This window comes from Falco cherrug, chromosome 2 (assembly GCF_023634085.1).
Source record: "Falco cherrug isolate bFalChe1 chromosome 2, bFalChe1.pri, whole genome shotgun sequence".
NCBI classification, from domain to species: domain Eukaryota; kingdom Metazoa; phylum Chordata; class Aves; order Falconiformes; family Falconidae; genus Falco; species Falco cherrug.
Genome location: NC_073698.1, coordinates 1,369,539 through 1,392,024, shown reverse-complemented (window position 1 = coordinate 1,392,024; position 22,486 = coordinate 1,369,539). Strand labels below are relative to the sequence as shown.

General features: G+C 54.8%; 3 protein-coding genes across 7 annotated transcripts; 2 read left to right on the top strand and 1 right to left on the bottom strand.

Moving 5' to 3' along the window:
• The first annotated feature begins 9 nt into the window (after window positions 1-9).
• Window positions 10-12,385, top strand: PAAF1 (proteasomal ATPase associated factor 1). 3 transcript variants are annotated; one of them, XM_055702803.1, is made up of 12 exons: window positions 10-101; window positions 187-227; window positions 429-532; window positions 949-1,038; window positions 4,458-4,556; window positions 5,279-5,429; window positions 7,513-7,707; window positions 8,058-8,149; window positions 9,385-9,500; window positions 10,511-10,593; window positions 11,010-11,092; window positions 11,998-12,385. In XM_055702803.1, the coding sequence occupies exons 1-12, from the start codon at window positions 55-57 to the stop codon at window positions 12,073-12,075; spliced, it is 1,179 nt and encodes a 392-aa protein (XP_055558778.1). In that variant the 5' UTR covers window positions 10-54; the 3' UTR covers window positions 12,076-12,385. The 3 variants fall into 3 exon arrangements, with proteins under 3 accessions (XP_055558778.1, XP_055558779.1, XP_014141056.1); XM_055702804.1 differs by lacking the exon at window positions 429-532 and having other exon boundaries at window positions 13-101; window positions 187-295; XM_014285581.3 differs by lacking the exon at window positions 10-101 and having other exon boundaries at window positions 187-295.
• On the top strand, window positions 12,282-16,992 carry DNAJB13 (DnaJ heat shock protein family (Hsp40) member B13). 2 transcript variants are annotated; one of them, XM_027814876.2, is made up of 8 exons: window positions 12,282-12,421; window positions 12,979-13,082; window positions 13,409-13,570; window positions 14,063-14,220; window positions 15,536-15,649; window positions 16,088-16,201; window positions 16,301-16,377; window positions 16,781-16,992. In XM_027814876.2, exons 1-8 carry the CDS (start codon window positions 12,405-12,407, stop codon window positions 16,932-16,934), a joined length of 900 nt encoding a protein of 299 aa, XP_027670677.1. In that variant the 5' UTR covers window positions 12,282-12,404; the 3' UTR covers window positions 16,935-16,992. The 2 variants fall into 2 exon arrangements, with proteins under 2 accessions (XP_027670677.1, XP_055558780.1); XM_055702805.1 differs by lacking the exon at window positions 12,282-12,421 and adding an exon at window positions 12,479-12,700.
• A 1,216-nt stretch (window positions 16,993-18,208) lies between these two features.
• On the bottom strand, window positions 18,209-22,210 carry LOC102052066 (mitochondrial uncoupling protein 3). 2 transcript variants are annotated; one of them, XM_027814884.2, is made up of 7 exons: window positions 21,645-22,210; window positions 20,206-20,344; window positions 19,853-20,063; window positions 19,514-19,711; window positions 19,143-19,244; window positions 18,885-19,065; window positions 18,209-18,681 (listed from the first exon to the last, which is right to left on the bottom strand). In XM_027814884.2, the coding sequence occupies exons 1-7, from the start codon at window positions 21,665-21,667 to the stop codon at window positions 18,576-18,578; spliced, it is 960 nt and encodes a 319-aa protein (XP_027670685.2). In that variant the 5' UTR covers window positions 21,668-22,210; the 3' UTR covers window positions 18,209-18,575. The 2 variants fall into 2 exon arrangements, with proteins under 2 accessions (XP_027670685.2, XP_027670686.2); XM_027814885.2 differs by lacking the exon at window positions 21,645-22,210 and adding an exon at window positions 20,656-21,385.
• Between the last annotated feature and the right edge of the window lie 276 nt (window positions 22,211-22,486).

The following is a 22,486-nucleotide window of genomic DNA, read 5'->3' as shown; positions in this document are numbered from 1 at the left end:
GCGGGGGCCGTCGGGAAGGAAGGAGGCGGAAGGGAGTGTGGGTGCCTCGGCAAGATGGCGGCGACGCTGCGCATCCAGAGCGACTGGAATCAGGCGCTGGGGTGGGTACTGCCCTGCTGGTTCCCTGCCCCGAGCCCCGGCTCCCTTCTCCTGCCGCGCACTCACTGACGCGCTTTCCCTCTGCAGGCGAGACGAGGGTGAGGCCTGGCTGAGCTGCCGGAGCCCTGGTGAGTGGTGCGGGGCCTGGGGAGGCCCCGGAGGGAGGCGGCTGAGGGCCTCGAGGAGCCCCGTAGAGGTGGGTGGGGGAGAGGGCGGCTGAGGAGGGCGGTTGGGGGGCGCTTTGTGGCTGAGGGAGGGGGAGGGGAAGGTGAACTGAGGCGGTTGCGGGGGCTGAGGGCTGGCCGACCTGATGTCTGCTCTCCTCGCAGGGAAGCCGACCCTGTATGGCAGCCTGACCCGCCGTGGGCTCAGCACCGAGGGCGTCCCTGACATCGCTGCTTCTGAAGGCTTCGTGGTTGGGGAGGTCACCAAGGTGCCAAGGCTGGGGCAGAGCCGGGGGCAGTAACCGCCTTCCACGCGTGAGGGGGCCATACTCTTATGACAGTCAAAATAGCAGCTTAAAGCTGTCGCCCATTCCCTTGCATGGTTCTTTCTAGTTTTCCTGGGCTTCCCACCTGTGCAGCACCCTGGAGCTGGTTCGTAGCATCCCATAGTCAGGGTGGAGCTGCGTGGCATGGCTGGCCAGGCCATAGCAGCCAGCTCTTGCCACCCGGGGTCGTCTTCTTGAAGAAGCCCAAGGAGCTGAGCCCAGCACCACACCTTCCATCTGTTTTCAGGCTGTGAGAGACCACAGCCAGGTCCAGATCTTAGATCTACTGTGGCAGCCTCTGTGTTTCAGTAGGACTAATAGCACTTCTAATTCTTTTCCCCCTCTCTTTCACCCCCTAGAAAAGCATCCTTATTTCTTGTCCTCATGAAAATGTGTCCACGAAGTTCCTGGCCCCATACACAACTTTTTGTAGGATTCATCAGAAAAGTGTAAGTAACCTTGTGAAGTGACTGGGAAATAACGGGAAGTGACAGTGAAGTTTCACAATATGTCTCTGATTGTTGCGTGCTTGTTCTGAGCGGTGGCCTACAGTGTGCCTTTCTTTGTGTGTGAACTAGGTAATAAAACATATCAGATCATAGAAGCTTGGGAAACTTGATCATAACTGTTTACACCCCAATAATAATGTCTAAAATTCTTTAGACTGTCTTCTTGCATGTAATCTCATTTCTGCTCACTTCAGGCCCGTGACAGATCTCCCTGGAAAGGAATAAGATGTGTGAATTAATCTGTCAAAAACAAAAAATAGAAATAATAGGTTCCAGGTACTGAACTCTTCGTCTGTGGTTCAAATCTATACCCAGTTTGCAGCAGCTGTTTGCTCCTGTGTAATGAAGTTATCTGATAATTGCCAAATTAATTTCTGTTTGCGGGGCTGGGAATTGAGTGTTATGTAAACTCATCTTGGCCTGATGGGAATTCAGAGGCCAAAAAGGCCCAGCTTGTATTTAGAAAACTTAATAAATTATGTGAACTTCTCACTCACTTAAAAGCAGTCCTGCTAGTTTTGCTGAGTAATCTTCTTTCTTATTGTACCCCCATCAATCTGAAGGTGCAACAAGTACAGCTTTTCGCTAAATAGCAATACAGAAAGGCTGGCTCTGACCTGAAGTCTCAGTTCTTTACTGAAGAGAAGCACATAACTTGGCTTTGCTGGAAAGTAGTCTGCACTTTTGCTGAGCGCTTAACCCATGTGGAAACCATCCAAGAAACTAGGGAGTGTGTAGCCTGCAGGTACAGCCAGCTGCCTTAAAGGGAGTCCCCTGAAGACTCCTGGAGATGTTTCAGTACACTTGTCTCATGATTTATTGAGTACATTGTTGCAGTAAACCCAGCCGAAAATGCTGAAGAGTCAGTCTCTATTAATGAAAGTTCAAAAGCAATATAAATCAAGGCCCATTTTGACGTAAAGGCAATTCCACATCTCTACAGCTGTTTTAAGAGGAAGTGGGACTCTGCTGAGAGACAGGCTTGGCAGTGAGGCAGCTCTGGAGACAGAGGTGAATCACTTCTCTGAGCTTTGTGCTACTGAAGGGTCCCCAGCTGCCCTTTTGTGTGATAAATGGAATCAACATTCAAAGCACAGCAAAATGGAAATGTGTTGTTTAGTCTGCTGTCAAATGGGTGTGATGGCTCACAGCTGCGCTGCAGAGCTCTCCTCTGGAAAGCAGCTGAAGCAATATCTATTAATATGTAGATGAGTTTAAAGCTGGTGTGGACTAAGCTTCAGTTATCCTTTTTTACCTGCTGCCTCTTGTTCTGAGCACTCGTGCTTGGCCTTGCCTGTTCACATGCATATCCTGAAAATTTTCAGATATGTCAGACGTCAGTGAGGCTTTTAGTTTCTGCTAGAATGACTTTCACAGGCTTTTTATTTTTCTTTTTAACTAGGGAGCAAATTACCACAGATTGGTTTGTTACGTAAAATGCCACTCATGTTACCAATGTATTTCTCACATTACCGATACATAACTAAATGCACTTAATGGCCATTGTAATGACTGAACCTTCTACTCCTACTAAATCTTCCAATTCCTGTTTTAATTCCCAGGCTTTTTTTCAAGTGGAGGTTGAGTATTGATCCTGCACCCTGTTAAAATTAGCTGTGATTTGAGCTGTCAGAGTTTTTCAGGAGAGCATTTCTGTCGTGATTCTTGCTTGGATAGAACTCGTGACTGAGACATGGCATATCATGTCCCCACAAGCCCTGACTGATGCACATGCAGCATTAGGATGCTGCGCGACATCCTCCTTAACAGCTGGAGATTGATGCTGATCTGTTATGTACTTGGTCTGCCTGAGGGTATTGTCCTTAAATCTCAGGCCTGTAGCTGTCATCTTTCTTGGCAAAATCTCTCAATTCACTTGTATCTTTGGGTTTCCCTGTGATAGTAAATCCAGCTGTCCCTTCAGGCTGGCTGCTAGCGAAGGCTGAGCACGTACAAGAGGATTGACAAAGCCCAGTCCTGTTTGAGAATAGCTAGTTGTTCAGAAAAGCATTTAATCTGAAGCCTGGGATGAAGATGAGCAGCCTCATCCCTTCCCCATATGCAATTATTAGGAATCTTTTGGAGGTAATGACAGTGTGACTCCAGCATCCAAATCTTGCAAGGCAAGGCAGTTGTTCTACTGCATAGTTGTGATAGTTTTAATGTTTTCTGTAGGCTACAACACTACTGTTAACGTTTGCTTTAACAAAACCTATATAATTGTGGGTTTTTTTGAGCCTGTTCAGTGTTGCTGCAGTCTATATTGGAAATCTGTCTGTCACTTGGAAGATGTAATCTTTTCTTGCAAGGCTAGAATACCGGTTACCTTATTTCATGCATGACTAAAATACATCTGCCTTTCCCAAATGGCAGCAGTAATGTCTGGCATCACAGAAAAGGCCACCCTTTTGCAAGAATATGAGATCAACATCTGCCTTATTCAAAAGTATTCGGCTGTCCCAGTGTTTATGCAAAGCAGGCAGTTGTTAATACCTTAGTGTGACAGACTGTGTGAGGAGTTAGCCTGTCTTCATAAGGAACTGGTTTTGAGTCGGTGTTTCAGAAAATTCAGGCTGTGCCGTTGGCTTCATAACTATCTCAAACAGTGTCTTGTGGGCTTGTGAGTCATGGTGCTCACGAGCTGGCCAGTTACCTCGAGCTAGTGTGGAAGAGATTGGCTCCATTTCTTCTCTGTTTACAGGAGTTGCTAGAAAAATCCAGATTTCTGCTTCACCTGGGGTAAATCTGAAATAAAACTGCTGTCTGTGCAGGCTTCTGACTCAGCATTTCTTTTTGTCCTTGCCTTGCAGATCTCTGCAGAGTCATAGGCAGAGAACAACACTCTCTCTTGTCAAATTTGCGGGAAGTGACAAGAAATCTGGGGTGCCCCATGCCTGGTTCCAGTCACCCACTGTCTGAGCCCTAGCTGTGGGTCAGCCCAGATCAGCAGCTTGCCCTTGAAGAAGGAATGCAGCAATCTGTGTAAACAAATATATTGAGGAGATTTTTGTTTTATGCTGTCTTTGTCCTCTAGAAAACCTCAGCTGTTCAGGATCTGCTTGTTTTTTTGATATGTTCAGGGCTTATTATCTCACAAAACACATTGAGAGGGTGAGGCAAGAAAGCCTGTGAAGTCCTTGCTTAAATATTAGGATATTAGCAGGCTAAAGCTGTTTAGCTAGGAGTATGGAAAGTCTTTTGGGCATTTTAAATGAGTTCAGCAGTATGTCTTAGGGAGATAATAGTGCTGAGTGATGTACTTAGCAGGTCTCCCCCAGTACAGAGTTAAGCTCTTGAGCCGAAATATCTATATACAGGGCCATAAAAAGCTAATGCTTGGTGTTTTTACTCTCCTGCAGATTACCTGTCTTGATATTTCCAGTGGTGGAGGGCTTGGCGTGTCTACCAGCACAGATGGGACCATGAAAATCTGGCAGGCTGCAAATGGAGAAATAAGAGTAAGAGCATTTAGCTCTGATGATGTGTGTTGTCTGTGACACTACTGAAATCATTTGGCCATGACTTTGGTCAGGTTGTCTACAGACTGTGGTCTAGGGTGGGCAAGAATCTGGCTTTTGAATGAAAAGCTAATTAAACATTGACATCTCAGAGGTTTTAACTCAAACCTGTTGGGAAGCATGACTTTTCCCAAGGGAAATGGTGCTCAGCCATCCAGAGAGAAGTCCCAGGGTGAAAATCGGAATGGGTACTTAGGAATGACAGCTGGAGTGCAGAAGGTAAGTGGCAGCACCTGTGTGGTACAAGCACTGATTTTTTTTCTGCAGTAGGGAAGAGGTGTGGAGAAGAGACCCCTGCCTGTGATGGATTAACCATGTGATGGCTAGCTGTCTTCCTAGTTAAGGTGTTTCTTGTGGAGCTTGACAGTCAGCTGCTTGTTTGGCGAAGGATGAAGACATTTAACCTGTAATTAGAAACAAATGCAGAGCCCTTTGCTATGTAATTAGCTACTCAAATGGTAGAAGGAGGCCCAAAGTGTACCTGCTACCCCTTTGACTGCCTTGAATTCAGACAAGTCCATTCCAGGAACGCAAACCCAGAGGATTTGAGCTTAATCCTCTGCCCACATGGGAATGTGGAGTTTTCCAGTGGTATAGTTCAAAAATTGCTGGATGCAAGGGTGCTAAGAATGGAAATCACAAGCAGTTCTTTGTTTTTCCAGAGACTATTGGAAGGCCATGTGTATGATGTGAGTTGCTGCAGGTTTTTCCCATCGGGCCTTGTTGTTCTGAGTGGGGGAATGGATGCGCAGCTAAAGATCTGGTCAGCAGAAGATGCCAGCTGTGTAGTAACATTTAAAGGTCACAAAGGAGGTACGAAGTATTTAGCCTTTAAAATGCTTGATCCGCTGTGCGTATAATTGCCTTGCACCCAAGGGCTAACGTTTGGTCACCAGCCTGCTGCACTGTGCTGTGCATTTGTATTAGATGTCCAAAGTATGTTTTTCAAGCTCCCAGAACTTGAATAAAAAGATTAGTAGTTGTTGTATTGAGCAGATGCAATTTCGCTCGCCAGCCTGTGTTTTCCTTGTAATTAAGGTAAAAAGAGGGAGGATGCAGTCCATTAGCCTGTTGTGAGTGCCAGAGATGGAGGCAGAGGGCATTCTGCTTCTCCAGGGCAGCCTCAGCTTTCCAGAGCTCTGACCTGCATTTGGTAGCCTTGCTGCCTGCACTGGGAATGCCTTCTGCTTGCACCCAGATCACCATGCTCACGTTCAGAGTCCCCTTTTTTTTTTTTTTTTTTTCTCTCCTGTCTTGCCCAGAAAAAGCATGTAGCAGTTTATTATGGACTTGCAAAACTCAGACAGGCAGTTACCTGCCTCGAGGACACATGCTGTTGAAAGTCAGTAAAGCAGAACAAGAGCAGCTGCGAGGATACTTAAGTGATTATTTGTTAAGAAGGGCTGGCATAAGCTTGTTCACCCTTCTACCAAGGGCAGATGTCCAGCTGGTCTTGCTGCTGAAGATGAGAGTAAATTCTTCACCCTCCTTGTGTCCTCGCATAGAGGATGCACTGGCCACCTTTATGTGGTGAGTTCAGTGCGGTTCCTTGCATTCAGGCTCTATGCTACAAACTCCTCCAGTTGACAGTGTCTTAGTCCTGGAGAAGAACTGTGAGGAATGGAAAATGTGCTACCCAGAAAGGCTCCTGAGAGCTGCGATCAAAGCAAGTTTCTGGACGGAGCCTCTGTTAATCTCCTGAAAGGAGATTCGGTTTCCAGGACCCTTCGTTCAGAAGCAATGTGTGTTTATACGTAACACTTGAGCAGGCTCCCATTTTACTCCTGTTTACACATGGCCCAGAGCACAGTGGCCAGTGATACTGTCTTGTCACAGCAGGTGGTTGCTTCCTAAGGGATGCCAACTTGAACGGCTTGGGTGATGGTGAGCAAGTCCAAGTGAGTTGTGGATGTGGCATCAGATGCCCCAAACCCTGTGCCAAATTATCTCCTCCCTGAGCAAGTAACTGCTCTGTACAGGCTCTTTGTTTTCCCTGTCTCACAAGGTCCTAGGCTTTGTTGAAAAGGTTAAGCCACGTGGCTGGCTGCGCAAAACTTTATTAACTCGAAAACTCATCTTGCACTGAACCTACCTTTGTTCTCATGTGATCTGTTTGTGTGGATTCAAAGTGCTTTGCCTCCAATGTCCCGTGAACAAAACATGGCAGGCAGTGTAACAGAGCTTTGATCGAACGGCTCCCAGTGGCTCTGAAGTTGACTATTCACTGCTTACAACTCCAGCCCAAGCTGCTGCAGTTGGTTTGCCTGGCTTGTCCTGTCATTTGAGCTTGTCATGTTTAATGACTGCTTCTGTAGGAAAAGTGTCAATTAAATCTTCTAACCATCTGACTGTTACCTTCCAAAAAACCACTGTCGCTTTTCAGATCTAGACTTGACAGCCCAAAGTAAAATAAAGTAGGTAAGGGGTGTTAGCACCTGCAAAGACTGCCCTTTTCATGTTGCTGTAGCTGGATAATATGGTGGCTGCTTGCCCTCCTATAATTTTGGGATTATACAGAGCTGGACTCGGTAGCATTTTAAGAGCATTGGGCCGGGCTATTTTCTGCCCAAGTTAGAGGTTAATTGTGGAGGTAAAACTCTGCAGCAGCTGTGGTATCAGCTCAGTCTGAGACAAGGCGTTGCCCATTGTTTTATTGGCAATAGCTTGCCTTTGTGCCAGGTGGTGGCTCTACTCTGTATGGTTTTGCTGGGAGCTGCTGCCTTCCACATACTACCTCTTTCTAGATTCTGTGGCTTCCTACCCCACGTTGCGTGACTGGTGGCACTCTGGGGACAGTGGCTTGGGGCATGTAGTTGAGTTTGCCTTGGGAAATGTGATGCTTTGTCTATCTGCCTTCCATGCTGTCTGTCTGAACTCAGCCTTTGCTTTGATGCAGGTATTTTGGACACTGCCATTGTGGATCGGGGGAGAAATGTCCTTTCCTGCTCTAGAGACGGCACTGCCTGTCTCTGGGACTGTGGAAAATCCGCCTGTCTGGGTGTCATCGCTGACTGTGGCTCTCCTGTCAATGGCATTGCCGTGGGCACTGCTGACAACTCGCTGAACCTGGGCACGCCTGAAAAAGCTCCTAGTAAGGATCTTTCTCTTAAAAGTCATCTTCTTTCCCCTGTCCCGAACTGCTTAGGTTTGTCACCAGTAATCCCAGGTGTGTGGCATACTGCTTGTGCCCTTGTACCACCTAAGGAAGGGAACTAGAGTCACCAGAATGGAGCACTCCAGTCCTGAGGAGGAATTAAGTGTTATCTAGCCGTTTGAGTGATGAAGACTGTCATCTCCTTGGTTACTGGCCTGCCTTGCTGGTGTCTCGGACAGGTGGAGGAACGTTGCTGTAGGTTCGGCAGGGGTGATCCAAACTGGTTTTGGTACCATCAAGCTTTGTTGCGTAGCCACTGCTGGAATTAACTGCTGTCCTTTTGTCAGGTGAACGTGAGATTGGGACGGAAGGGAAAATCCTGCTACTGGCTCGAGAGGACAAGAAGCTTCAAGGAGTGGGACTGCAGAGCAGGCAGCCGGTAAGGAGTCTGAGACTATCAGGAGTACCTGCCTGGGAGAGTGCTCAGAGATGTTGCTCCAAAATCAGCTCCAGGGCTCCCAGTCCCTTTGTATCATTTCTTTTGTCACTGCAGCAGCTCTTCAGCTTGTAAGCGGCTGTTCACGTGGCTGTGCAGAGCACTGGCATGAGGAATAGAGCTGGGTTAAAGACGAATAGTTTACCTATCTAGGCAACTAGGCAGGAAAAACTGGTTAGTGTTATCCCAGCTCTGATCCATGGTGAGGTTCAGCATGTGGCACGGAAGGGGGCAGCCAGGCTGGAGGCAGGGCAGGGCTCGTCTGCCTTTGGTGTTATACTGCAGTGTTCTCTCCTGTATGTATTCCTGGAGGAGAGACTAAAACCCGGTACAGTACAGGGATGCTGTCTCTCCTTCCTACTGGCCAGATTTTTATGTGGGGGTTTGAGGAGTAAGAATTGGTTACAATTTAACCCGGGTGTGGGGGAAACAGTATTTAAACAGTGGCCAGTAGATGTCATCGTGAAAGCAGGAACTGCAGGCTGTCTCATCCAGCCAGGGTTTAAAGTTTTTATTCTGCCGGGTGTCTTAAGTGGTGTGTGAAGGGTATCTCAGGTGGTCACCAGTCCATCTCCCTCCTCTTAGCGAAGGGAAATGGAGTTGGTAGATCTCAGGCTACTATCAGGACTGCCCTGGGCAGTAGGACAGGAGCTTCCGATGATGTTGCAGATAGAACTGCTTGTGGTGTTGGCAAAGAGTAAAATTAGGGTGGAACAGATAAGCTCACCCCGAGGCTGGTCAGTGAGATGCCAGAGGCTCACCTGGGAAAAACCTGCAGCCTCTGTAATGACGACTGCAACTCTAGCGGGAAGGAGTGGTCTTTGCCAACCTGCCGTGCAAATCTGGTCTCGCTGCTCCATGGGTGTCTGAAGATTAGTTTGAGCTCAGCATCGGTTCACTTGTCATTGACACAGCCTTTCTCCAAAGGGGACCCAGGAGCATTCGCTGATTGCGCTGTCTCTGCTGACTTGGCAGAACTGATCCTGGAGCGCTGTTCTCCTGCTCCTCTTGGAGCAGAGCTGAGGGGTTAATAACCTACTCTGGGTTTGCCAGTTTGTGCCGTGACTCATGAAAATGACTGCACTGACTTCCTAAATGAATTATTGCTTCCTTCTCCTGGGTGTCCTGCATCCTCATTTGTGAGTGTCTGATACTTGGGTTTGTTCCTGTATTCTCAGGTGTTCCTCTTCGTCGGATCTGATGCATTCAACTGCTGCACATTCCTCTCAAGTACCTATATCCTAGCAGGCACTCAGGATGGGAACATATATCAGCTGGATGTGAGAAACACCAAGTGAGTGCGTGCCTGGGGCTGCCAGTATTTAAAGAATAAATTTTTTTTTTTTTTTTTTTTGGCGGGGAAAGAGAGCCAGATTGAGGGTGCTGGCAGGCAATGTCCCTTCTAAAGGGTGGACACGGCCCAAGCCATGGACACCAAGAGCTTCTTGCAGCCATTTCTTTCTCTTGGGGAGTGCTGGGGAGGATACCTTTGCTCAGGTTGGTGATCTGATGGGATGTTTTCCGGAAAGTGCCTCCTAAAAGACTGTAGGCTTGGTGCAGATTTCCTAGTTACTGAAAAGCTTTCCAGTCTTGATCTGTGAATAGGCGTGCTCTTGGCATAGCCTTACCTTGCAAATTATTGCTTTTTAAATTTATATATAGTGCACATTATGCTGTATATGAGTATCTGTGTGATTATCTACATGTATATGTACATTGACAGCAGTATTCCTCCTGCTAAAAGCACGGCCGCTTCCTTTTACCAGTGGGACATAAGTGTCTTTGAAGGATCCTAACATTTACCCTGATCCTCATTGCCACATAGGACTGGAACTGTGCTGTCGCTGAGGGCAGGAGCTGCTCTAAGTTGTTTTTATTAGTGTCAAAGGTGAGCTCTGAGCAGGGAGGCATCCAGCTGGTGCTTCTGGGTGGGGGCTGGAGGGGTTGGCACCAAAGGGTGGAGAGTCTTTCGGTGCTGGACGAGCACCAAGCTTTTTTTTGACTGTGTCTTGATGAAGATAATCTGTGTCTGTAATCCAGCAAGGAGGTTTTATTGGTGTTCACCTGCTAGCTAACTCCTTACTTCCACTTTGATGCTTTGGTAACATCTGCAGGAAAACCAGTGCTGACTTCTGTCTGCTGCTAGAGGACAGAGACTCTTTGCTAACCACTGATCGAGTCCCCGTGTCCTCTGTGTTTGCCTCGCGTATCTTCTAACTGCAAGCTCACTTTCTTCTTTCACACATTGGAACGGGCTCTTCTCTATAGACCATAATACTCATCCCTTGTTTCTTCTTTTTCTAGCACTCCAATCCAGGTCATCCATAGGTCAGGAGCACCGGTGCTTTCATTGCTCACTTACCGAGATGGATTTATTGCCAGCCAAGGTAACTCAAGCACTGTGTTGTGCCAGTAGAAATTGTATAGTTGAATCGAGGAGTTTTATGCTTTTTGGGTAATGCCCTCCCGCATGCAAGCTCTGGGTGACTTATAAGAGAGGGCCACACAGTACCCGTGGCAGAAAGGTGCTGTGGTAGGAGCTATATATTACATGGTTGCTTTTTGCCTTGTGATTTCCAGCCCTCACCTCCCCCGTGTGCCTCTGAAATGGGGCCTCTGAGGTGCATCTCAACTGTCAGGGCCTTTTCCCATCCTCACAGCACGTTTCCATCTTCCTGGGGGCTTCATGCCCTGTCATCAGGTGTTTCTGGTGGACTTGCTAGTGCCTGTAATTAAGAGCATGGCTTATTGCACTAATTGGCTGATGTTCCTTCCTTGCTTGGTATCTGTTCTGCTCGTGTAGGTGACGGAACCTGCTTTATCGTTCAGCAAGACCTCGATTATGTCATTGATCTCACAGAAGCTGACTGCGACCCTGTGTACAAGGTAAGGAGCATGGTGTGCTGCCCAAGAGCAATATATAAAAGGATGACATGTAAAGGGTGTAGGGAAAGGTGGTGCCAGGTAGCAGGCAGCTGCCTTTATCTCAGGATTTGGCAGCCAGCACAACAGGTTCCTTCACACAGTTGACTTTTAAGTTTAAGGTTTTTTTCTTAGCTGAATAATCTTGAGTTTCATAAACAAGTCCTCTGTGGTGTACGCTGGCTCTTGTCTCCATCATGCAGGTGCAAAACTAGAGCGGTGGAGTAGCTCTGGCAGAGCTGTGCTTCTGTAAAAAGTGTGAATTAATTGTGCTGGGCAGATCATAAAGGTAAAAGCAGCAGCTGACTGCACAGTGCTGCCTGTCTTCTCTTGTCCCCTGGTGACTCAGGACCAGAAAGTGGGTCTTGCAGTGGCGTTTCCAGGCAGCCGGCTGAACTGGCTGGTGAGGATCAGGAGCAGTTCCCTGGGCACTCAGTCTGGTAGTGCAGGCGGGAATTCGCTCTTGGTTTTAATCTGCTCCAACTCCACAGTCCAGTTCTTCCGCTCCTGGCCAATGCACACCCTCAAGGCTAACACTCAGCCTCACCTGGAAGCTGAGATTGGACCTGCACAACCCATTGGCACGAGCAGAACATGAAAAACGTGTGAAAAGTAATTTTTCCCCTTCCAGATCTAAGAGAAGAACCCTTGCGTGAGCGCTTGCTGCTCCTGCGCTCCTGGGGAAACCTTGAACTGTCCTTTAAAACCTGCTAATGCTGTTTCACAAGATGCTCGCCACCTCTTCCCTGTGTAAAAGTCCAAAGGGAAAGCTGGTCTCTGAGGATTTTACTTTGAACTGTCACTTGGGAAATGCTCTCCTTAAATACTACTTTTTTTTTTTTTTTTTTTTTGGCCCCGTTCTTTTCCAGGTTGCTTCTTGGGAGAAGCAAATTTACACATGCTGCAGAGATGGAATAGTGAGGAGATACCAACTTTCTGACCTTTAAGTGTTTGGATTGGCCAAACAGTGAGGAGATTCGTCCAGATAACTCCCCCGAGCTTCTTTTCCCTGCGTTTGAGGTGTGTGTGTGTGGTGGCCGGGCAGCGACTGGGACTTGCCGCTCACAGGGGCAGCGGGGAGAAGGACGTGGTAAGGGACCACCTGCACAGCTTTGCTGTCCAAATTCAAGGCGATCAGCTCCGAGGCATTGGAGAAGATCTTGCGTGGTGACAATTCCCCCCCCCCCCCCCGCCGCTGAAAAAATGTGGTCTCTGGAGTAGGGGGAAGTAAAAATAAATGGAGACGAGGTGTGACTGTATCACGGAATAGACTGAAATGAAGCAGCTTATTTGGTAACACCCGTGCGGGGAGGAAAATTTCCAGGAGAACGTATTTTTAAGGGGAAGAAAAAAAAAAAGACAAAACAACAAACAACCAAAAAAAACCCGGAGGCCGTGGCGGGGCCGGAGTGCGGAAGCGTGCGGGGGACTACAGTTCCCATGGGGCCCCGCGCGGCGGCCGGAAGCGGCGCGCGGTGGCCATAGCAACGGCGCGCGGGCCGCCATGGGGCAGGACTACTACGCCGTGCTGGGGCTGGGCCGCGGCGCCGCGGCCGCCGACATCAAGGCGGCGTGAGGGACCCCGGCATGGCGCGGGGGGCGGGGGGGGTGGCGGGAGGCCCGGTGCGTGGCTGCCCGGTGCGTGGCTGCCCTTCGCCTCTCCCCCCCCCGCTCCCCGCCCCGGGGCCTGAAGGGGGGGGGGCGAAGGGGCATGGCGGGGGGGGGGGCGGGGGAGGGAAAGGGGCCTGAGGGGCCTGGGAGCACCTGGGAGGGAGCGGCCTAGGCTGAGGGTGTGCTGGCACCCCGGGGCTGGCTGTGAGGCTGGGCTCTCCCCCCTGTCCCCTTCATAGCTATCGGAAGCTGGCCCTGAAGAGCCACCCTTTAAAATGCAAGGAGCCCTGGGCAGCGCGGAGGTTCAGGGAGCTGGCAGAGGCCTACGATGTGCTCAGCAACCGTAAGTGGGGAGACTGTTCTCTTCCACAGTTTTAGGGGCTGGACAGGGGGTGAAGCGGCATCTCTGGTATGGCCAGAGGTGTGCGGAGGTCTGAATCCCTGGCTGCTGGCACACCCAGGGAGGTGGCAGCAGCTCTCTGAGCCACAGGCAGGCTGAGAGCTGGCATATGCGCTTGCTTCCATCCCACCTACTGCTGTCTGTGAGGTGATGGGGAGCCCCCCTTTCCAGCCTTCATCCAAGCAAAACCTGGATCTCAGGCTGGGGCTCTCCCCCAGCACCCAGCATGGGAGAGTGTGGCCATTCCCAACTCCTCCTTGTTCCCTAAGCCATGACAAAAGGCATCTACGACAAGTTTGGAGAAGAGGGGCTCAAAGGCGGCATCCCCTTGGAGTTCGGCAGCGACAACCCCTGGACCGTCGGCTATGTGTTTCACAACAACCCTGACAAAGTCTTCCAGGAGTTCTTTGGTGGAGACAACCCCTTTGCGGGTAAGTAGGGGAGCTCCGTGCGGGGGGGCCAGGCCCTGTCTGTGGCTGCTGTGAGGCCGTGGCCACTGCCAGCTCTGAGCTTTAAGCTTTATGGGGATATTTCCCTGCCCAGCTGCTCTCAGGTCCCTTTGGTGCTTGGAGGTTAGAGCCTGACTTGCCCCAGTCTTGCACGGGGCAAGAGGCCTGGGGGCGCATGTTCAGGCTGTCAGCTCTCCCCAGCTCCTGTTGTGACCCTTTTCTAGGAGGACTCCCATCAAAAGGTGGGGTCAGATTGGTGAAACTTGTAAACCTGTGGGCAAGATTAAAAACCTTCCTGGAGAAAAACACTTCAGCTGAAGGGGGAAGGTGGTGCCAGGCAGAAGCAGATGGGAAGCTTTTGCTTCTGGGTGGCATGTTTGGGGTGCTCGGCTTCTGTGATAAGGAGACCCCGGGGGGGGCCCCGACCTCTGATCCAAGTAAGGTGACCCCCTGCCTCTCTGCTCACTCATGCAGAGTTCTTTGCTGAGGATGGCTCGGAGCTGATCCTGCCCTTTGGAGGGCTGCGAGGACGAGGAGCGATGAAGCAAGACCCCCCGATTGTGCGGGATCTTTACCTCTCCCTTGAAGACCTGTTCTATGGCTGCACCAAGAAGATTAAGCTCTCCCGCAGGGTAGGGGCAGTGGGGGTGAAGGGGGGCCACGCTCGACCGGGCAGCCAGTACCCTCCTCTCCTGGCATGGCAAAGGGAATTCAGCACGGGAGGTGCTGTGAAAGCTGGTGGGAAGGCAGGGCTGATTTCAGAGGAGGTGTGGAGAAGGAGCACAGCATTTTCTGGGCTCCCACTGTTTAATTTCCACACCTGTCTGTGTCTCGTTTGTGCTTTTGGTGACCTGTATCTCCCCCTCACTGTCCCTGTCTCCTGGTTCCAGCCCCTGACTTTTCTCCTACTCGGTCTGATCCTGTTTGTACCCACAGCCAATTTGCCATGGAGTATGAGTTGTCCTCTCCCTCTTCTCTGCTCACTTGCACACAGCTGGGTGAGCAGAGCAGTCATAACCCTCACTGGACACCTTTGTGTCACAAATCACCTGGGTTGTGCCTTGCAGGGATGACAGCCCTGCGGAGAAGGGCTTGGGGGTGCTGGGGGATGAAAAGCTGGACATGACCCGGCAATGTGCGCTCACAGCCCAGAAAGCCGCCTGTGCCCTGGGCTGCATCCCCAGCAGCGTGGCCAGCAGGGCGAGGGAGGGGGCTCTGCCCCTCTGCTCCCCTCTGCTGAGACCCCCCCACAGCGCTGCGTCCAGCTCGGGGGTCCTCAGCATCAGAGGGACACGGACCTGTTGGAGCGGGCCCAGAGGAGGCCACGGAGCTGGTCAGAGGGTTGGAGCCCCTCTGCTGTGGGGACAGGCTGGGAGAGCTGGGGCTGTGCAGCCTGGGGAGGAGAAGGCTGCGGGGAGACCTTAGAGCAGCTCCCAGTGCCTGGAGGGGCCGACAGGAAAGCTGGGGAGGGGCTTTGGGCAAGGCAGGGAGTGGTGGGACAGGGGGGAATGGCTTGAAGCTGAGAGAGGGGAGATTTAGGTTGGACATGAGGAAGAAACCCTTCCCCGTGAGGGCGGCGAGGCGCTGGCCCAGGCTGCCCAGAGCAGCTGTGGGTGCCCCATCCCTGGCAGGGCTCAAGGCCAGGCTGGACGGGGCTGGGAGCAGCCTGGGCTGGGGGGAGGGGGCCCTGCCCCTGGCGGGGGGTGGGACTGGCTGGTCTTGAAGGTCCCTTCCAGCCCAAAGTGTTCAGCGCAGCGGTGTCTGTTCCATCTGTGGAGCGGTGTCCAGCACTGCAGGGCTGTGGTCCAGCCTGGGGGCTCAGCGCCACCATGGATGGAACCCGTCCCTGGTGCTGGCTGCTCTGACGGCGGAGCAGAGCTCCCACCCAGTCACAGGCCCACCTCTGCAGATAGGGTCCAGCTCTTCTAACCCACTTATCCCCCGCAGGTGATGAATGAAGATGGTCAAACAAGCACAATCAGGGATAAGATCCTAACGATCGAGGTGCAGCCGGGGTGGAAGCAGGGCACCAGGGTCACCTTTGAGAAGGAAGGAGACCAGGTAATGACTGTGGCGTGAAGTTCTGGGCCAGGTTTCCTGGTGGCCGGCTGGATGCTCTTAGCAGGTTTCCCACTGCTGTGGGCAGTTGGCAGCATGGCTAATGGAGCGGTTCGGTGTTGCTGTGCTCAGAAGCACTGTACGGTGTGCTTCCTGCCTGGATTTTCCTTAGGATAAAAAAATAATTGAAAGAAGTGGGTTTCTGCCCGGCACTGCCTTCGCAAAACCCTGTCTCATTTCCCTTGGCTGAGCAGGAGTCTTTTATCAGAGCCTCCTTTTTTCCTTAAAGGAAGAAAATACCTTTCACTTTTTCATAGACAGCTGAAAGCAGCCACAAAGGGGCAGGCATTTGTGTTGTCTTTCCCTGTATAAAATAATTTGTTTTACATCAAACCATTTCCAGGTATCATTTCCCTGCCCCCCCCATCTCCTCACTTTTAGGGCCCAAACGTCATTCCGGCTGACATCACCTTTGTTGTCAGAGAGAAACCCCACCCCAGGTTTAAGAGAACTGACGACAACCTGGCTTATGTTGCCACCATCCCCCTGGGAAAGGTAAAGTGCCAGGCGCGGGGATGGAGCCAGCCCTGCTTGACCTTTGCCTCTGGGGCTGCGAACACAGCGGCGGGTCCCGCTCCCCTCCCTGCCTCGCAGGCGCTGGTCGGCTGCTCGGTGGATGTGAGGACGCTGGATGGGCGGCTGCTGAACGTCCCCATCAACGACGTCGTGGAGTAGGTGCCATGGGGCAAATGGCCAGGGGGGCACAGGGGGCTTTTCTGCAGAGCTTGGCACCCAAGGAGGTGAAGAGCTTAGAGGATCCTCAGCGTTCCTCCTCGGCCCCCAGTGGGCCGCTCTTCTGGTCTGGGGCTGCGTTGCTGGTGGCAGAGGCAGGGAGGCGGCTTGGTGGGGGTGGGGTGGAAAACGCGGGTGAGGTGAGGGCTTGGATGGCCCAGGCTGGGGGGTGAGGAGCCTGGGGGCCACGGTGCTGGAAGGGCGAGGGCGGGCCCCCGCTTGGTGCAGGAGGAGCAAACTTGCCCCAGGAAACCTGCTCGGACGTGTGCGTGGGGCTCGGTGCCGCACCTCCGCGTCGGGATCCTCCTGCGGCTCCTCTCAGCCCCCTCCCTGGCTTTGCAGCCCCAAGTACTGCAAAGTGGTGCCGGGGGAGGGGATGCCGCTGCTCCGGGACCCTCGGCGCAAGGGTGACCTCCTCATCTACTTCGACATCTGCTTTCCGAAAAAGCTTACGCCTGACAAGAAAATGCTCCTGAGAAGCGCCCTCCTGTCGTAGGGGACCACGACCCTCCTGCTCTCCTGCCGCCAATAAAGCTTTGGCGCCGGTGCTGTGACTGCGGGCAGGTTGATTTGAGTATTGGGGACCCAAAAGCGCAGGATCACCCTAAACCAACGTCCCCGAGGCTGTTTCTGCTGGCCTGGCTCGTGTCCCCCTGGCCTTCTGGGCTCTGCTCTGTGGCACCGTGGCGCTGCGGAGGGGGGTGGAGGATTTTGGGGAGGGCAGGAGCACTCCCAGCTCGGCTCATGCGTGGGAAGCGCGTGGGTGGGGGGTGGCTGTGCACAGGGCAGCGAGGGAAAGGCCAAAACCGGGGAAGAGAAGGCCACAGGATTTACTCAAAGCTTTCACCGCCGGCGTGATTCCCCTGCTGTGATTTTTTTGGCCCTCACACACACACCCCCCCCCCCCCCCCCCCCAGCCTTTTCAGGAGCAGAATGGGAGAAAATCTGGGTTTCCTCTTCCCCCTGGCGCATCAAAGCCTGCTGCCTTCAGCCCCCCCCTTTCCTCTCCCCCGCAGGCAGCCAGACTGACACCGCTGCTGGCGGTGGGTGCCAGGGGCCCTGGGGGGATGTGAGGGTGCAGGCTGGGGTCCCCACCTGCAGGGAAGGCTGAGGAGGGGGTTGTGGCCAGGCACCCCACAAGCACCTCACTGCATGGAAGGGGGGGGGGGGGGGGGCAAGGCTGGGGTACCCTGGATGGAGCAGAGGGAGGAGGATTGGGAGGGGCTGGGATAGGGGATCCCCAAAAGCACCGAGGGAGAGTGGAGGGTTGCTTAGGAGAGGACATAAGGGGTCCCCAGCAAGGTTATGGGGGTCATCAGGGGTGGTCCCCAGCAAGGTTATGGGGGTCACCAGGGGTGGTCCCCAGCACAGCCTGGGAGGGAGCAGGGGGGATCCCTGGGCATGGGGGTCCCCAGCACAGCCCGGGAGGGGTGAGGGGTCCCCAGCACAGCCCGGGAGGGGTGAGGGTCCCCAGCACAGCCCGGGAGGGGTGAGGGTCCCCAGCACAGCCCGGGAGGGATGCTGTCACTGTGGCATGACGGCTGCACACCCCGCTGTGAGGCGACGAGCCCTCCTTGGGCTGGGGGTGCCCCCCGCCCGGCGGGGCGCAGTGGTGCCTCGCACCCCGTTTCAATGCTTCCCCCCTCCCTGGACACAGAAATCGCCTCTGCTGAGGCTGATCCCTTCCCAGCGGCACCCCAGGGCCGGGAGAACGGCCCTACCCCCCCCCCACACACCCCCCTTCGAAAAGGTGAGGGAGCCCCGAGCCCGGCCGCGGTCAGACCCCATAGGGGCGGTTTATTAGAAGCGCCAGGAATAACAGGAATCGCCGCATCCCCCTGCCCTCAGCTCCGTCCCGTCTGCCCGCACCACGCGCCTTGTCTCTGCCACCGCTGGGACGCGATGCTCTTCCCAGCTAGAAAACCTACAAACATTTTTTTTCTTCCTCCTTAGACTGCTCGCTGGAAACTTCCCTTCTCCCACGTTTCTCTGCACGTACCCTCGTTCCTCCTTCCATCTCTCGGGGGTCCCCACTGGGCCAGGGGCGTGCGGCATCCTGGCTCCCCCCGGGCTTCAGCAATTAATATAATTTACTCCTGTGTCCCGCCAACGCTGGCGAGAGGGGCTGGGGCGGGGGTCAGGATTGGGCCGGCCGGACCAGCACCGCGGCGCGCTGCAGCTGCTCGTAGGAGATGAACATCACCACGTTCCAGGAGCCGAGCCGCAGGAAGGAGGGGACGAACCTGCGCCGGGAAAAGCAGCGCTGGAGGGGCCATGGTGGGGACACCCCCGCGGCCCCCCAAGTCCTGCCTGGTGCGCCGGTGGCAGCGCACGGGTTAGGGCCTTGGCCGCGGTGCCGCGGTGTGAAGCGGAGCTGGTCCGCGCTGGTGTTCGTGCACATCATTGCACCACGTCTGCCGGTGGTCGGGGGGGTCCCCCTACTCACCCCTTGTAGAAGCCGGTGACGCCGTCCTGCATGAGCAGGGCGAGGAGGCAGCTCAGCGCGTTCCGGTACTGCCCAGGGCCGGCGTTCATGTACCGCGTCTTCACCACATCCACCGGCGATGCCACCACCGTGGCACAGAAGCCAGCCCCGAAGGCAGCCACGAAGTGGCAGGGGACGTTGTCTGCAGGGCAGAGCCGGGGGTTGAGGATCGTGGGGACGGGGACGGCACCCGGCCACATCCCCCCGCGCTGTCCTGACCTGTCATCAGCTGTGCCCGCAGCAGCGCGTCCTTAATGAGGTCGTAGGTGACGAGCTCCCCGCAGTTGATGATGGCGTTGCGGGCGATGTTGGGCAGCGTCCCTGTCGGGGAGGGTGGTGGCGTTGGGGATGGTGGTCACATCCCCTCCTGCAGCGTCCTGGATGGATGCCCCAGCCCTGCTGTCCCCATCCCCATTCCCATTTCATCCTTGTCCCAGCCTCCATCCCCATCCCGTCCCTGTCCCCTTCCTCACCTCCGTTCTCATACCCATTCCTGTTTCCACTCCTGTTCTCATCCCATCCCTGTCCACATCCTCATCCCTATCCCTGTTCCCATCCCAGTCCCCATCCCCGTTCCCATCCGTCCCTACCTCTCCAGAGCCCGCGGACGCCCTCCTCCCTGGCGATGGTGCGGTAGGCATCCACGGTGCCACTGTACCGGCGGGCGCCATCCGGCAGCGCCCCGTTGGCCTGGAACCGCACCTTGACCACGTCGGTGGGCTGGGCGCACGTCACCGCCACCGCACCCGTGGTGCAGCCCGCCAGCACCCGTGCTGCCAGCCCTGTGCCTGCGGAGGGAAGGTGCTGGGACCCTCGGCTGTGCAGGCCCCCCCCCGGGCAAGCAGCAGGGTGGGTTGTTCACCCTGGGGTGGGCTGTGGGGCTGAGGGTTGTGCACGGGGGTGGGGGTCCCAACCGCCTGGACACTCACTCTCGGCACCCTTAGGGGTGTAGAGCTGCTTCACCGAGTCGTACAGCCCGATGCGGATGGAGGCGAAGCTCATCTGCCGCTGCAGCCCAGCCGCCAGCCCGCTGTAGAGGCTGCGGGGTCCCTCCGTCCGCACCATGGTGCTCAGCGTCCCCAGAACGCCCCGGTACTCCACGGTGCTGGTGCTGCGGGGGATCCGCACCTCACCCTGGATCTAGGGGATGCCGACCGTGTCACCCTGCCCTCTGCCCCCCGCAACAAAACACGGCCAGCGTGGGGGTGGAGCCGGTGGGGGGCCCCACCGGTGCGGGGCGCTCCCACCACCCGCGGGATTTTGGGGCGCCAGCGGATCGTACCTGCAGCCGGACTTTGGCGGTGTCCAGGGGGAAGGTGCAGAGGTCGGCGATGCAGCCGGCCATCCCCGCGCTGACAAACTTCATGGTGGCCGTTGGGGGCACCTCGGGGGGCTTCAGACCCACCATCGTGGCAGAGGGGCTGGAAGGAAAGGGGGCGAAGGAATTTGTGGGGGAGCCTCGGGTGGGGCTTCAAGCAGGTGTCCAGTTTGGGGACAGAGGTGACAATGTGCCATGGTGGCTCTCGCTGGCTTTGGACAACTCCAAAAGCCAAATCCCGCCCCATTTCCTCGCCTGCATCCCTGGGGAAACTGAGGCACGGGGCTCCCTTGCTCAGCCCGGGATTCACAAATGCCCACCCTGCTTTACCCCACCCTGGCCCAAACGGGTGCACTCGGTGAGAGCTTCTCCCGCAGGGTGACCTGCCCGGGCCTGGGTCCCCTGTGGCCTCACCGTAGGGACCTCGGCACCGTGTCCTGGCTCCTGCCTTACACCCCTCTCAGCGCAGCCATCGCCCCGAGAGCCGGCTCCTTGGCCCCCTTATATAGCACCCGCAGAACATTCCAGCAGCCACGGGGATCAGGTGACAGCGAAACCCAGTTCCCCTGGTGGCATTTGAGCTGGGGACAGTGGGGCCACCCAGCCCTCATGACCCTGTGGGCTGGGTTTCAGCCCTCTGCTCCCCCCACAGGGCTCGGGCAGGGGTAGGGGGGGTCCTGCCCAGACCGCCAGCACCCATGGGAGCAAAGCTGTGGGGCGGCAGCACCTGACAATGCCGCCCTGCCCGTCCGGTGGCCGCTGGGACCTCAGGGATGGGGGAGGAACTGGGGGGTGTAACCTAAACGTGCGCTGGGCAGGACGGGAGGCACAAACGCTTGCCCAAGGCTTGTGGGTGGGAGGCAGAGCAGCACCCAGCGCCCCTCCGGCGGCGGGGTCAGAGCCCTCTGCCCTTGGCAGGGACCGTGCAGCCGTGAGCCATCCCGGCAGCTGCTGAGCCTGCCGGCGGGATTTCCTCCGCAGGGTGAAACGTGTCCCCGGAGCTCACGTGGAGCAGCCGGAGGGCAGGGGCCATGTGAGCGGCCGGAGGTAAACCCATCCTAACCCATCCTAAACTCGTCCTAAACCCAACCTAAACCCGTCCTAAACCTATCCTAAACCCGTTCCAAACCCGTCCTGAACCTGTCCTAAACCCGTCCTAAAACCCGTCCTAAACTACTGTCCTAAACCCGTCCTAAACCCGTCCTAAACTACTGTTCTAAACCCGTCCTAAACCCATCCTAAACCATTCCAAACCCGTCCTAAACTACTGTCCCAAACCCATCCTAAACCCATCCTAAACTACTGTCCTAAACTCATCCTAAACCCATCCTAAACCCGTTCCAAACCTGTTCCAAACCCGTCCTAAACTACTGTCCTAAACCCATCCCAAAGCCGGCCCAAACCTGTCCGTCCCGCGTTTGTGCATCCTACAGCGAATCCCCTGGCGCCCTTTGGCGCAGCCTGGGTCTGTGCTTGAGGCCAAGGTGCTGCTGGCGGGGACAGGCCTCGGGGTGATGCTGGAGGCCAAGGGTGGAGTGGTGGCTCAAGAAATACCCTTTTTCTTCCATTTTCTTCAAAAAATATATATATATATATAAAAGAATCAGTGCGTTTAATTAACCCTTTGTGCTCTTTAGCAAAGCCCACAGGGACGTGCACACGGAAGGTCACACATCCCTGCCGGTGCCGCTGCTCTGGTGCGGGAGCTCAGTCACGCAGGAGGGATTTCGGGCTGGTGTGACACCCTGGAGCCCCCTTTGCTCCACCAGCGGCCCCCCCGGCGCCGCCCGCGCTCCCCAGCTGCCCGCTGCTCTGCTGCTGACCCACAAGAGGAAGAAGCCGTTTATCTCACGTCACCTCCGCCGTCACCCTGCTCCCAAGCAAGCTGGCATCTCGCCTGAGCGCCTGGACGCCGCCACCAGGATCAGCAGCGGGAGAAGGAAGCCCGCGTGTCGCTCCTCGTGTCACTCCTCGCAGGGTGACGCTCGGGGCGTGCGGTTTGGGGTGCTCGGTGCGTCCACCCCCCAACCCCCCCCCCCCAGCAAGGCCGGGGCGGGGGGCTGCGCTCGCAGGGGGCTCAGGGCTGTGGGGGCTGCACGGATCAGGTTTTACCGCCGGGGTCCGGCCCAGCACGGGCGGGTTGGGTGAGCAGTGAATTACGCCTTTAGGATTCTCCCCTGTGAAAAAGAAAACGGCAGAGGCGGGAGGCCAAGGGGGTGCCGGCACGTTGGCTCCTTAAACCTGG

Excerpts from the sequence above, each read along its gene's own strand:
- DNAJB13 (XM_055702805.1), top strand. The coding sequence starts at position 12,633 with ATGGGGCAGGACTACTACGCCGTGCTGGGGCTGGGCCGCGGCGCCGCG. Across the intron at positions 13,083-13,408 it reads CTACGATGTGCTCAGCAACC|CCATGACAAAAGGCATCTAC; the intron begins GTAAGTGGGGAG and ends TTGTTCCCTAAG. Across the intron at positions 13,571-14,062 it reads TGGAGACAACCCCTTTGCGG|AGTTCTTTGCTGAGGATGGC; the intron begins GTAAGTAGGGGA and ends TCACTCATGCAG.
- PAAF1 (XM_055702803.1), top strand. The coding sequence starts at position 55 with ATGGCGGCGACGCTGCGCATCCAGAGCGACTGGAATCAGGCGCTGGG. Across the intron at positions 102-186 it reads GACTGGAATCAGGCGCTGGG|GCGAGACGAGGGTGAGGCCT; the intron begins GTGGGTACTGCC and ends TTCCCTCTGCAG. Across the intron at positions 11,093-11,997 it reads ACTGCGACCCTGTGTACAAG|GTTGCTTCTTGGGAGAAGCA; the intron begins GTAAGGAGCATG and ends GTTCTTTTCCAG.
- LOC102052066 (XM_027814884.2), bottom strand. The coding sequence starts at position 21,667 with ATGCACAAACGCGGGACGGACAG. Across the intron at positions 19,712-19,852 it reads CACCCCTAAGGGTGCCGAGA|GCACAGGGCTGGCAGCACGG; the intron begins GTGAGTGTCCAG and ends TTCCCTCCGCAG. Across the intron at positions 19,245-19,513 it reads CGTCCGCGGGCTCTGGAGAG|GGACGCTGCCCAACATCGCC; the intron begins GTAGGGACGGAT and ends CCTCCCCGACAG.